Source organism: Capricornis sumatraensis, chromosome 3 (genome assembly GCF_032405125.1).
Source record: "Capricornis sumatraensis isolate serow.1 chromosome 3, serow.2, whole genome shotgun sequence".
Taxonomy (NCBI): domain Eukaryota; kingdom Metazoa; phylum Chordata; class Mammalia; order Artiodactyla; family Bovidae; genus Capricornis; species Capricornis sumatraensis.
Genome location: NC_091071.1, coordinates 15,876,000 through 15,889,351, shown reverse-complemented (window position 1 = coordinate 15,889,351; position 13,352 = coordinate 15,876,000). Strand labels below are relative to the sequence as shown.

General features: G+C 50.7%; 1 protein-coding gene across 1 annotated transcript; it reads right to left on the bottom strand.

Annotated features, from left to right (window-relative positions):
- Positions 1 to 428: 428 nt before the first annotated feature.
- On the bottom strand, positions 429 to 12,113 carry LOC138076156 (uncharacterized). The gene is made up of 4 exons (XM_068968382.1): positions 11,867 to 12,113; positions 5,715 to 5,902; positions 5,308 to 5,463; positions 429 to 542 (listed from the first exon to the last, which is right to left on the bottom strand). Exons 1-4 carry the CDS (start codon positions 12,111 to 12,113, stop codon positions 429 to 431), a joined length of 705 nt encoding a protein of 234 aa, XP_068824483.1.
- Between the last annotated feature and the right edge of the window lie 1,239 nt (positions 12,114 to 13,352).

Here is a 13,352-nt window from a genome sequence, read left to right as displayed (position 1 = left end):
GGCAGGCACTACAGTCACACCTCAGAATAACCAAGAGTCCATGGACAGGGTGTGCCTGGGGTAACCCTACAGATAGTCAAGGGTCAAGTTTGTCCCATGCTCTGGATGGTGAGCAGTGTCCCCCAACCTCACCTTCAAATATGATCAGTTACTTGGGGAGGGGGAGTCAAGGGCAGGGGGACCTGCTGGAGCACCAGCCCCTCTCTCTTCTGGCCCTGCCAAGGGGCTGCCGTCCTGCTGGCCAAGGGCTCTGTGAGTCCCGCTCTTCAGGGAGCCAGGCTCTCCACTGCTGGTTCCCAGGTCGGTGAGCTGGGCAGGCCATTTGTGGTTCCAATGGCCTGGAGAAAGGTGTCCTGAGTCCCCTCAGGGAACAGGGCCTGTGGGCCCTGGGGGCTGGCCGCTCCCCAAAGAGCAGGGACCCTGGATCGTCATCGGAGCTTGATCTCAAAGCAGAGGCAGTTGAGGCTCTGGCAGTCAGGAAGTTGGCACGCACAGGCACAGTCACAGAGCGGGCAGCAGCGAGGGCAGCGAGGGGCCCAGTCCTGCGGGAGAGGAGGTGGAGTGAGGGAGGTGGGCAAGGGAAGGGCACCAAAGCCTGGAGCTGTTTCCTTTTCAAGGGAGAAGGGAACAGAGAGGCCTGGAAAGTCCCACTTGTCCAGTGGATCAGAGGGTACCATCCACCACTCCTGGGAAGAAATCAGCTCCTTGTGATGTTGAGAAGTCAGCCGGGAGGCAATGTTCCTAACAACTGGAAGGAGCTGGAAGAAGTCATTTTGGGGGGAGATCATTTCTTTTAGGCTTCCCGGTTGGCACTATTGGTAAAGAATCCGCCTCCCAGTGCAGGAGATTCCAGAGACTCGAGTTCGATCCCTGGGTTGAGAAGAGCCCCTGGAGGGGGGCATGGCAACCCACTCCAGTATTCTTGCCTGGAGAATCCCATGGACAGAGGAGCCTGGCAGGCTATAGTCCATGGGGAAGCAGAGAGTCAGACCCGACTAAAGCAACTTAGCATGCATGCACATCCCTTCTTTCTTCCCATCTTATAGATGAAGAGACTGAGGGCCAGAGATCAGTTAGCCCTGGCCCCACACTTACGCCCCAGTGTTCAGCTCAGAGATGGTTCTACTATACCCTTACGACCCCATACAATTGCAAGTCATTAAGACAGGGAAAGCACACACACTCTATGATGAAAACCACCTGCTGGTTTTATGGATTTCTTTCTTGGCCTGAGACCAAGCTGGCTGTCATTCACCTTCCATTTCTGAGCACCTACTCTGTGCTAGGCACAGACTGTGTCCATGAATGATTTTAAAAAGTCTTTTTAGTTTTCCTTAAAAATGGTAATTTTCCTATTTAATTTTTTGTTTTTTTTTTTTACTATTTAAAAGGAGTCACATTTCTTTATCAGAACCTTGAGTAGAGGGCCTCCACAAAAGAGGAAGGTTCAGAGAGGGAGTGATCATGCAAAGGAATACAACTAGGGAAGGGGGCTGGGATGAGGCCGGGCCTGCCTGCTTCCAGCCCTGCGATCCTGCTTTGATCCCACTGCTTCCCAGGGCCGTGAATACTAACTTCTTTCAAGATTGCTAAGGCAGGGACAGTTCACCTCCTATCTCCACTGAGCTACCAGGGGACTCAGGCTCAGCAGGTGCCTGAGATACAAATGAACATAGAATGCGTGATTCAATCAAAGCATATAAATTTTCTCTCTAGGCAAAGAAGAAGAGGGGAGGCAGAAAGTCTGCCTCTCATGGAATAGGAACAGCATGTCCTTAGAGACAGGAAGGGAGAACCGGTCTGCTCCAATCCACTCTGCTCCTGCCGTGGGACACAGATGATCTGCCACTGCTCCAGGCATGGGCTGGAGTCAGGCCAAATGGCTGGAGTGGGTCACACCCAGGATGGGTGACAGAAGATTGGCTCCTTGAGGCCTGAGGCAGAGCTAGTGACAGTCACAGTTGCACAGCTCAATCAGACTCCAGGCCAAGCCAGGAATAGGGGAATGACCTTTAGAAGAGCTGAGGTTTTGGGGTGCGGTGTCGGATGACTGGTGAGATCAGATATCACTAGGGGCTCCGGTGAGGGGAGGGTGCATTGGTCCCTGCCAAAAGAATTCTCTAGGAGGAAGCAAAAGTATATCATGGCGGAGGGGAGAGAGCGAGGCGGCTTCCTTGTGTGTGATGGGGGTGTGGTTTGGGGGCGTCTCTGGGGAGTCCTGCTCTAGGCTGAAGTCAGCGCTATGGGTTTTTGGAGGACTGCACCATCATTCTGTGTGCAGAACTGGGGGCTGAGAGAGGCCACACTGCCCTCACCTCAGAAAAGAGGGTATTAAAAGCATTTCTTGGCTCTGCCCCCCTGGCAGGGTTTGGCTCCAGTCATTAAGAACTAGCTAATGGATATTTTGACTCTCGCCGGCAGCCCTGTGGCTTCTGTAAGGAACCTGCTTTTTAAGCCCTTTTTAAACAAGGGCTCTGCATGACCGTTAACCCTCGTATTTCTCTCGTTTTTCACTATGATTTCTTTCACTCTGAGGTTGTAAAGGCCAGCCATCATTACTGTTTGGAGCTCGGGGTTTGAATCTAATTCAGCCCCACGCTTGGCCGATTGGTGATTTGAGCCTCATTTTTCTCATCTCTTGGAGAAGGGAATGGCAACCCACTCCAGTATTCTTGTCTGGAGAATTCCATGGACAGAAGAACCTGGCAGGCTACAGTCCATGGGGTCACAAAGAGTCGGTCACTCTGAGCAATTCACACACACACACACACACTTTTCTCATCTCTAAAATGGATTTAGGAAGTAGAACACCTCCTTCACAGGGTCACTTGGGGAATCAGTGGAAGGCATGAAGCATGGTGCCTGGAACACAGTGAGTTCTCACCAAGGGGAGCTCTTCGGGTCACAGCTCTCACCCTTGAGCAGTATGATGAGTACATATGTTGCACTCTAACCCTGGTGTATTTGTCTGCCATCTAAGAACTTGCTAAAGATTCGCAAATTCCAATCTCATTCCAAATCTACTGGGCATGGGGCCCAGATGCCTGGCTTTCTGTTTAAGCCTCACCCCTGCTTCTGATCACACCCGGCGCTTAAGAACCAGAGCTGTCCCGGGTTGCATCATTTCTCACACTCGAATGTTAACTGCCTACGTATTTCTCCCTGTCCTTTGCAGGAATGTAAGCCCCATGATGTTTGGGGCACATCTACCTTGTTTCCACCACACCCCCAGGGCCCAGCACAGTTCCTCAACAGTAACTTCGAAGTCTTTGGTAGTGTGAAGTGTCAGTCTCTCAGTTATGTCCGACTCTTTGTGACCCGGTGGACTGTAGCCTGCCAGGCTCCTCTGCCTATGGAATTCTCCAGGCAAGAATACTGAAGTGGGTAGCCATTCCCTTTCTCCAGGGGATCTTCCCAACCCAGAGATTGAACCTGGGTCTCCTTCATTGCAGGTGGATTCTTTATTGTCTGAGCCACTAGGGAAGCCTCAACTCTTTGGTAAGTGGATAAATAAATGAATGAATGAATTAGGCCCTCATGGCACACCTGTGAAAGATGTAGCACAGGTGAGTTTCTCCCATCGAGAGAAAGAGAAACCTGGGTTTGTGTCTCGGCCCAGGCTTGAGGCCTGTGTGTGCCCCAATATCTACAGCTGTGGAAGAGGCAAGGGCTTTGGAATATTTGCAGTTGCTTTTGTTCCTATAAGGAAACTGAAGAATACAGAGGCCTTACTGTGCTTTGTGGAAAGACAGCCCAAGGATGGAATGACCCCGCCCCACCATTCACCATTCTAGAGCCTCTCCTGGCTCTGGCAGAAGCTGGGTAGGATCAGGCCCTGCAGGTCTCCTGGCTTGGATGCCCTGCAGCCCTGGAGGGGGCAATGGGAGGAGTCAGTCCCTCCTGACAGCACACCTCATTCTCAGGGAGGAGGAGAAGCCCCTGACCACTCCCTTCCTACAGACAGAAGGTGAAGGGAGTGGGGTCCCCACGGCAGAGAACAAGAAATCATTTTGAATTTCCTGTAAAACAGGAAGTTGGAGGACCTAGGGTCTTCTCCTTTTTCCCCTTAATCCCTGGAGCCCAAGCCCTGGGCCTCATCTCTGCGCTGCTCCTGAGAAATCAGCAGATTATATCTGAAAGAGGAGTACTCCTTGCCCTGCAATTGATTTTGAAACTCAAAACTTCTTGCAGGGATTTGCAACTGCAGTCTGCCCAAGTTCTGCTTGGTCTTTTCCCCTCACTCTTACCTCCCTAGGGAAGGTCCCCATTTCAAGGCCAGGAGCTTTGCTGTCTAAATCTCTGAGCCCAAAATAAGCATGGCCTAGGAAGGTGGTCAATGACACTTAACATCTTTAAAGCCACAAATGCAAAAACAGCCTGTCCGCTGTGACCCAGGCTTCTCCCTGAAGGTTCTGTTTCAACACACGATGGAGCAATTTGCTCTGCAAGACTGTGCTGTGGAACACTGGAGAAGCAACTAAACGTCCTGCGCCAAGTTATGCCCCCTGCAAAAGGAGGATAAAAGCGTGGACGGGTAGCCAAGGTGTGATGTCAGGTTAAAAAGGGAAAGTGGCAGCTGGGAGGAAATAGTAGGTGTGGCATACATTTTGTAAAAAATATTTATTTGGTTGCACCAGGTCTTAGCTGTAGCATGTGAGATCTAATTCTCTGACCAGGGATTGAACCCGGGCCCCCTGCATTGGGAGTGCAGTCTTAGCCACTGGACCACCAAGGAAGTCCCTGTGGCATACATTTTTATCAACAGTGAAATGCAATAGTGATAACACGGTATGTGTATTACTATATCAGGGACATACACCAAACATAGTAACCTTGGTTACAGGGCTGGCTTATAAAGTAACTTGTACTTTCTGTGTATTCCTACATGTATACTTTGTAATCAAAAAACATGTACATAGGGTTTTAAAAATACTCAGCTCTGGAGGTTGTTAATGAAGTTGCACAGTATCTAGAACATTGTACTCACTCCAAGAACAGAAGGAGCTCTGTCTGCTTTAACTACCATTTTCAGAGGTCGAAGTATGCCCTGCATGGTACATAGGTCACCCTTCTCCAGCTACTGCCCTGCTCTTCTTTCTCCAAGAAGCTTTCATTACCAGAAAATATCTGATATGTTGTTGATGTTGTTTTCGCCTGTCTCCACCTGACCCAGTACCTGGAACTAGGCCTGGCCTAGAATAGTTGCTCCGTAATAAATTTTGTTGAACCGAAAAAAAAGTGAAAGCATTGAGAGTACCGGGATCAGGACTCAGGGGCCAGGGGCCAGGAGCCAGGACGAGAACTCACAGCTTCGGTGGGCTGAGGGCAGCAGGCATCCAAGTAGCGGGCTGGGCTGGGCAGGGGGAAGTCACAGGCTTCGGCGCAGGTCTGGCAACAGTCTTGGGGCCTGGAGGCGCCTTGCTTCCTGCAGGGGGAGCTGCAGTCTGTGCAGCAGCCCTGGGCCTAGGAGAGGGCAGCGCTCAGGATCCAGGCCAGGTGGCAGGTTGGGAGGGACAGCTGAGTCTCGGTTTTGGAGAGAGGGGCCGGAGAAGATTCAGCTGGGGACAGGAGAAGAGGGTCTCCTGGCCCAGGTGAGGGGCCGATATGGAGAATAAATGGCAAAGGCGTCTCAGGGTAAGGGCCTGCAAATAGGGGGACAAGCTGACCTCTTCCCCTGTCAGGGCCCAAACTCCAGCCCCCACCAGGCCCCTCACCAGCAGGCAGTGCCTGGTCAGCAGCACAAGACCCAACAGCAACAGATAGATGCCCACGGAGAGCACGACGATGGCCGGGATGGGGAGCAGCAGGGAGGGGCCGCTGACGGGAGCCGGGGTTGGATTCCACAGGCTAGAGGAGGCCTGGACAGCACAGGAAGAAAGGGTGACGCGGAGATGTGGAGGGGCTGTGGGGACACAGAAACACCAGGAGGGACACAGGAGGTAGCTGGGAAGCGGGAAGGAACAGCCACCATGTGGTGTGGAGAGAGTAATAGGGCTACACTGTCTGGGTCGGGAAGAACCCCTGGAGAAGGACATAGCAACCCGCTCCAGTATTCTTGCCTGGGAAATCCTATGGACAGAGGGGCCTGGCGGGCTACAGTTCATGGGGTCGCAAAGAGTCAGACACGATAGCAACTAACATCTTCATCTTCGTCTTGTCCCCAATCCTGCCTTTTCTCTTGTCATCCCCATTTCAGCACCATCAGAGACCTGTTGGTCATTCTAGACTTTTCCAAGACTTATCGCTCTTCCTTTCAGAATGTCTCTCCAAACAGACCTCTTGTCTCTGTTTCCCTTGGACTACTCAGCCCACAGTACTGGCCTCTGTCTTGCACTCTGAAGTTGTGCCCCTTTCCATATCAGCTGTCCTTGAGTATCCCTCCCTCCCTGACAGTCCATCAGTGGCTCCCACTGACTCGGTCCAAACTTCTTATCTCAGCGACAAAGGCTCTAGTCTAGCCTTGCCTGCCTCTCCCTCTGTCCCCCATTATACTCCAGCCATACTAAAGTCCTGACAATTCCCTGGCCTCTCTTTCACATCCACGTCTCTGCCCATGCTGTTCTATCTTCCTGGAATGCTTTTCCTCCTTGATTTCCTAACTCCTCATCTTGCCAGAGTGCGGCGTGCCCTGCCTTGGCAAGGCCACCCCTGCACTCTCTTTCTCTCTCACAGTTCTTGTCCTGAGCTGGAAGGGCCTATGTTGGGTAAAGAGCTCCAATCCTGGCGCCAAGGAAGGCAAAGTCAAGGTAAGTTAGGGGTGCCGAGGGGGCCGCGCCAGAGAGGGGTACGGGGCCTAAGACTCACGTCCATGGGGCAGGACACCGCCGGTCAGTCCAGGAGCTGCAGAGGAGAGAAAGTCTTGGGCCTCAGTGACTGAGAGGGGCCATTGGGCTCGGGTGCCCGTTCTCCTCCTCCCATTTCCCGTTTGGGGAAACTGAGGCCCAACGATGGTCCCTGGCCCGAACAGTGAGGATCGGGGGTAGGGGGCAGCGCCTTCTTCGAAGGCCCCAGCCCGACCCTCCGTTTTTCCCTAAACTCCGGGCTCCCTCCACCGACCTAACCCCATCACCTGCGCCCTTGGGGCCACAGGCAGTTCACGGATTCCGCGTCTTTCCCGCTCCAATCCGCCGCGGCGGCTGCACCGCCCAGAGGCCTCCCGCCGCTTCTCGCTGTTGCCATGGAGATGAGAGCACCGCTCCTACGGCGGCCGCCCAGACCCAACATTCCTTCTCCGCGCCTCGCTTCCCCCTTCCTGTCTGTGGGCACCAGTTCTTTTTAGTAGCGATCCGCTGGGCTTTCCCGCACTTACTGAGTAGAAGGGGCGAGTTCCCGCCGCTACCCGCCTGGCTCAGATCCACATCGTGTGCTGGGTCCTGCGGCGCCACAAAGGCCAGACTGAACCCCCGGGCTATGCCGCCAACTGGCTGTGTGACTTCGGCCGAGTCACCGCGCCTCGCTGAGTCCATTTTCTTCTCTGTATAACGAGGAAACGCCTGCCTCCCAGGGGTATTGTTAAAATCAGAGCTACTTCTTAATGGCATAGAATTATCCTCAATATTTTTTCAACCCGACCCCCGATCTTTATTGACAGTGCCCAAATTTAAGATTCATCATCTGATCTCTTCACCCTTCATATCACTATCAGGGTGATTTCCTCCCATCCAGGTCAGATCTTGTGCCTTTTGAATTTTTAACCCCCCAAAGGGTTTCCCACTGACTCCAGTGTAAAGCCCAAACGCTTTAGCCGACTGTCCACACCATCCACTCTTGGTACCGCCTATCTTCGGTTTATTTACTTATTTATAATTAATTAATTTATTTGGTTCCACGAGGTCTTAGTTGGACAGTTGCATGTGAGATCTAGTTCCCTGACCAGGGATGGAACCTGGGCCCCCTGTATTGGGAGTACGGGAGTCTTAGCCACCAGACCACCAGAGAAGTCCCCTGTTGTTATTGTCTAGCCCCTAAGTTGTAGCCAACTCTTTTGCCACCCCATGGACTGTAGCTCACCAGGCTCCTCTCCATGGGATTTTCTAGACAAGAATACGGGAGTGCGTCGCCATTTCCTTCTCTAGGGGATCTTCCTGACTCAGGGATCTAACCAGCATCTCCTGCTTGGCAGGTGGATTCTTTACCACTGAGCCACCTTGGTTTATTCATTCATGATGTATCCAACAGGGTCCCAAGCACTGCTCTAGGCTTTGGGACCCTAGCAGAGACTAAGGCAGACAAATTTCCAGCCCTGGTGTTGCTTATTTCCACTGATCAGATCATTTGTAAACAAAATTGTTTTGTGCCCCATCAGCTCATTCATGTTTCCATCATAAGGCCTACTCAAGGTTCCTGAACCGGTGTATAGGGTTTCACAGCCGCTATTCCCTCTGCATAGAACACCCTTCCCTTGTCTCCCCAACCCTATTCCCCTACCACCAACTACTAACACCCTCATCCTTTGAACCCCTGCTCAAGTTTTGCCTCAGGGTGGTCTTCCTGCCTGCCTTAGGCAAAGGTGACTGCTTTGGGTACCATATACAGACACGGCTGTTCTAGCACTTATCACAAGGTATTGAAATTCATTTTACTGCCTGGATCCTCAGTTAAGACTGCAAGTGCCTGGGTCTGATTCACCTTCATATCCCAAGCCTAGCATTTAGTTTGGCTCTAGGGGGGGGCCCCCACTGAGTACTTACTGATTCTGTGAATGAATAGGATCCAACCAATCAGGTAATGTTTTCCAGATGCCCTGTTCCCTTGGCTCTTCAGGCACTTTGACCTCCCACTTTCTTGCTGACCTTTTTGATTCTCCACACATATGCTGTGCGTATGCACACACACACACACACTCCTGTAAGCACACCTCCCTCAAAGAGGCCTCAGAGCTCGCCTTTGGTTACTACATCCTGGCATGTTCCCCTGAAAGCAACACAGTACGCCTACTTCTGTGCATAGTCTCTGCCCCGATATACCTCACCGTGGCTGCTACCTGAGGAGTTCCCTGCACCAGGAGGCAGCCACAGAAACAGCCAGGGCCAGGACTTCCCTAGTGGTCCAATGGCTAAGACTCTGAGCTCCCAATGCAGGGAGTCTGGGTTTGATCCCTGGTCAGGGAACTAGATCCCACATGCAGCAAGGAAGAGTTCATATATCACAACTAAAGATCCTGAATGATGCAACTAAGATTGAAGATCCCACATGCCACATCTGAGACCTGGTGCAGCCAAATAAATAAATATAGTTTTTAAAGGAACTTCCCTGGCAGTCCAGCGATTGGGACTTTGCCTTCCAATGCAGAGTACACAGGTTCAGTCCTTAGTTAGGGTGCTAAGATCCCACCTGCCTGTTGGTCAAAGTGCCAAAACATAAGACAGAAACAATATTGCAACAAATTCAATAATGACTTTTTAAAAAATGACCCCCCCCAAAAAAATAAATAAATAATGACCCACATCCAAAAATTTTGAAAAAAAAAAAAAAGAAAAGGAAATTGCCAGGGTAGAGACCTCCCTGGTGGCCTAGTGGCTAAGACTCCGAGCTCCCAATGCAGGGGGCTGGGTTTGATCCCAGCTCAGGGAACTAGATTCCACATGCTATAAACTAAAGATCTCTCATGCCACAACTAAGACCCAGCAGCCAAATAAATAAATATTTTAAAAAGAGAGAGGCTTCCCTGGCAGTCCAGTGGCTGGGACTTTGCCTTCCAATACAGGGTGTGTGTGAAATCACCAGGGTCTGCATCCCTGGTTCCCAGGCCTCCCCTTACTGAGAAGGTCCCACTGGCTCTGCCACCCCAGCCCACTCAGAGGGAGCTTCAAGCCCAGAAAACCCGAGTCTAGCTGTTCCCAGTGTCATTTCTGTTGAATCTAAGTCTGGGTCAGACTGCCTGCTTAGGGCCGTCTTCTCGTCTGCCCCTATCTTTGCAGAATCCTGAGACCCAAGATGAAACCAGTTCCCACCTCAGACCAGGAAAGGGCTTCAGGTGACATAGGGCCCCGCCCTCCCTTCACTCCTGCCAACAGAGAGACGTCAGCCTTGGCAAGACCTCTGGACACATCCATGGGCTGCAGTGGCCAAACTCGCCATGGATGGTATTCTGTTCCTACCACGGGCGCATACATGATGCAGGAGGGTGCACAGGGCACCAGGTCTGCTCTTTGCAAGGCAAGCCAGGAGGAGGAGAATGAATGCACCCCTTTGCCAGGGCCCCACTTCTACCCATATCACACCATTCACTGGAGGCAGGGAGAAACTGACTTCACAATAGCCAAATAGCCATAAGACCTCCCTTTACCTAAAGCTCAAAGCTGGCAATGTCAGATAGCCTCACCTGTAGTTTTACACGCGCCCTGGGAAAGAGTAAAAGATTGTGTCCTTCCATTCACCGTAGGGTGGGTGGGGACCTGAGATGCAGAGAAAACCCAGACGAAGAAAGACACCTCTGCAGACCTGGGCTTGGATGTGGGAAGGGAACCTGGCAGTTCCGATTTTTATCTAATACTTTCAACTCCCTCCTCTGGACATCAGATAATATTGCTTCCCAGAGATGAAGAAGGGGTTCATCAACCTCCTCATTATGAAAATGAAAGATCTGTGCTTAATTACTTCTTATCACTGAGGGAATAAGAAGCTGAGCTGAGTTAGAACATCAGTAGAGGCCTCTTCACAGACTTGGTCTTCTTTCATCCTAACAGTAAAATGAAAGTGGAAGAAGCTATCATTTCCAAAGTTTCTAATGTTACAGATAGAAACAAATTAGGATTCAGTTGAAAAGGAATTTTAGAACCAGGCAAGATATAGGTTTGAATTCTAGTTATGCCTCCATGTGTCTAGGTGACCTTGGGAGAGTCAAAGCTGACTTCCCCAAACCTCAGTCTTCCCCTGGCAAATAGGGATTATGTAAGAAACTGACAGGGTTCATTGTGATGATTAGAAGGCAAGTATGTAGAGCAACTGGTACAGAAGAGGGCTCAAAAAAAAAAAAAAAAAAAAAACCCAGAACAACAGGGGGACTCCCCTGGCGATCCAGCAGTTAAGACTCCACACTTCCACTGCTAGAGGCACAAGTTCGATACCTGGTCAGGGAACTAAGATCCTGCATGCTGCAAGGTGCGTGCATAAATACATAAATAAGTGAACAACAGAACCATTAATGACTGTCACGGTGAATATTTACAGTGCCACATTGGACTGTGTTTACACACATCTCATTCAGTCATCCCAGAGCCCTGTGTAGAGGTCTGCTCTTGTCCTCATTTTACAGATAAGAAGCCTGAGGCTCAGAGGAGTTCAATCACTCACATAAGTTCTCCTGGTTAGTGAGTGACAGAACTAAGATTTGAGCTCAGGCAATGGGACTCTGGGTATTCAACTGAAGCTCAGAGAGGTTCTGACACTTGATGAAGGTCACACAGCCAACTCATGAGAGGGAAAAAGGGTCTGGAGGCTTGATTTTCTCACTTCAGCTCATCTGTTGTGCCCTTTTCTATTAGACAGATGAAGACTGAGACTGAACTTGCCTGAAACTAACTTGGGACAGATACCAAAAAAAAGCACTAAATAATAAATGATCTGGCATGCTGGCCAGGACGCACCCCAGAGCACAGGAGAGGGAATTGAACCCTTTCCTGGGTATCATGTGGGAAACAAGCCACTTCTGGCCGCTTATCGTTTACTTATTCACAGGCTCTGATGATAATCACACCTGCACACCTCCGCAGGGCCGAGGCGGCACAGCACCCAGGCAAAGAAGATGTGCAAGTCAGCATCTGGACTTAAAGGAGGCTGAGAGAGCGGGCAAACGGTAAACTCCAGGTCCAGGGTGAATTGTGTGACAGGTGTGTGAGGTCCCCTTGGGGGGTGAGAGACTCACCTGAGGGGCCAGGCTGGGGCAGGAAAGCTGCGGCCGAAGTCGTCGGAGCCTTGATGGGCACGGTGGCAGTGCCACCCCTCGCTGCCCCTCTCCCTGTGGGCGCTGCCAGCTGCCCTCCAGAGGCACTGGTAGCTTGGGACTGCACCCCCAGCCTGGACTGGCTGGTGTGTCGGCCTTCCTCCTGGGTATGTTCAGACACTCCTGAAACGCCCAGACAGGGGATCAGGGTGTGTGGAAGGCATCCCATCTTGGGTTTATTTTCGATCAAGGGTCCCCAACCCCTGGGCCACCGACTAGGTACTTCCTGTCAAATCAATGATGGCATTAGATTAGAAATATTGTGCACAAACATACAATGAGCTTGAATCATCCTGAAACCACCCCGCACCCCTCTAACCCACCCTATCCTCCCCCTGCAACCCACCCTCCCCACCCCACCCCCAACCCCCTTGTCATTGGAATAATTGTCTTCGGCCAAACCGGCCCCTGGTGACAAAAAGCTTGGGGACTGCTGTTTTAGATGGTACACCCGTCAGAAAGAAAGCGTGTGTGCAGAGGCGCACACACACACACACACACACACACACACACACACACCCCTGAAAGCCATTCTCTTTCCAGTTCTCTTTCAACACTTCTGATTATTCCAGAACAAAGTCTCCTTTTGCTGCCAGAAGCCCTTTAACACCTCTCTATCCTTGCTTGTCTTGTCTTGTCTTTAAAAAAGAGAGAGAAGGCCTCCGGCTCACAATTCTGAGCATGGGATGATATCTAGCGAGAATGTAAGAACAAGTTTTTTCATTTTATTTTGTTGACCTTATTTACAACAAGTGATATTGGTTTTCAGTTTTTTCAGTACTGATAAAATGTTTCCTTTCAACAGACATGGTTAAAAGCAGGTATTCTGGAACCCAGACTATTGGTTCAAATCCCAGCATTGCCACTTCTGACCTGTGTGACCTTGAGCAGGACACACAACCTCTCTGTGCCTCGATTCCCTCATCTGAAAAAGGAAATTAATAATGACATCTCCCATGGGACTTCCCTGGTGGTCTAGTGGTGAAGACTTCACCTTCCAATGCAGGGGGTGAGGGTCGGATCCCTGGTCGGGGAGCTAAGATTCCATGTCTTGTGGCCAAAAAAAGCAAAACATAAGACAGAAACAACATTGTCACAAATTCAATAAACACTTAAAAATGCTCCATATAAAAAATAAAAAAAAATAGTATCTTCTTCTTGGGTTATTGTAAGGATTATATTAGTTAAAATATGCGAAGGGCATAGATTAGTGCCTGACATCTGGTATATACTCTGTGTGTGTGTTAGTCACTCAGTCGTGTCCAACTCTTTGCAACCCCATGGACTATAGCCCACCAGGCTCCTCTGTCCATGTAATTCCCCAGGCAACAATACTGGAGTAGGTAGCCAGTATAAATGTTTGCTATTATTAGCTTATATGTGGGGGAGGACCTGAGGTTTAATGAAC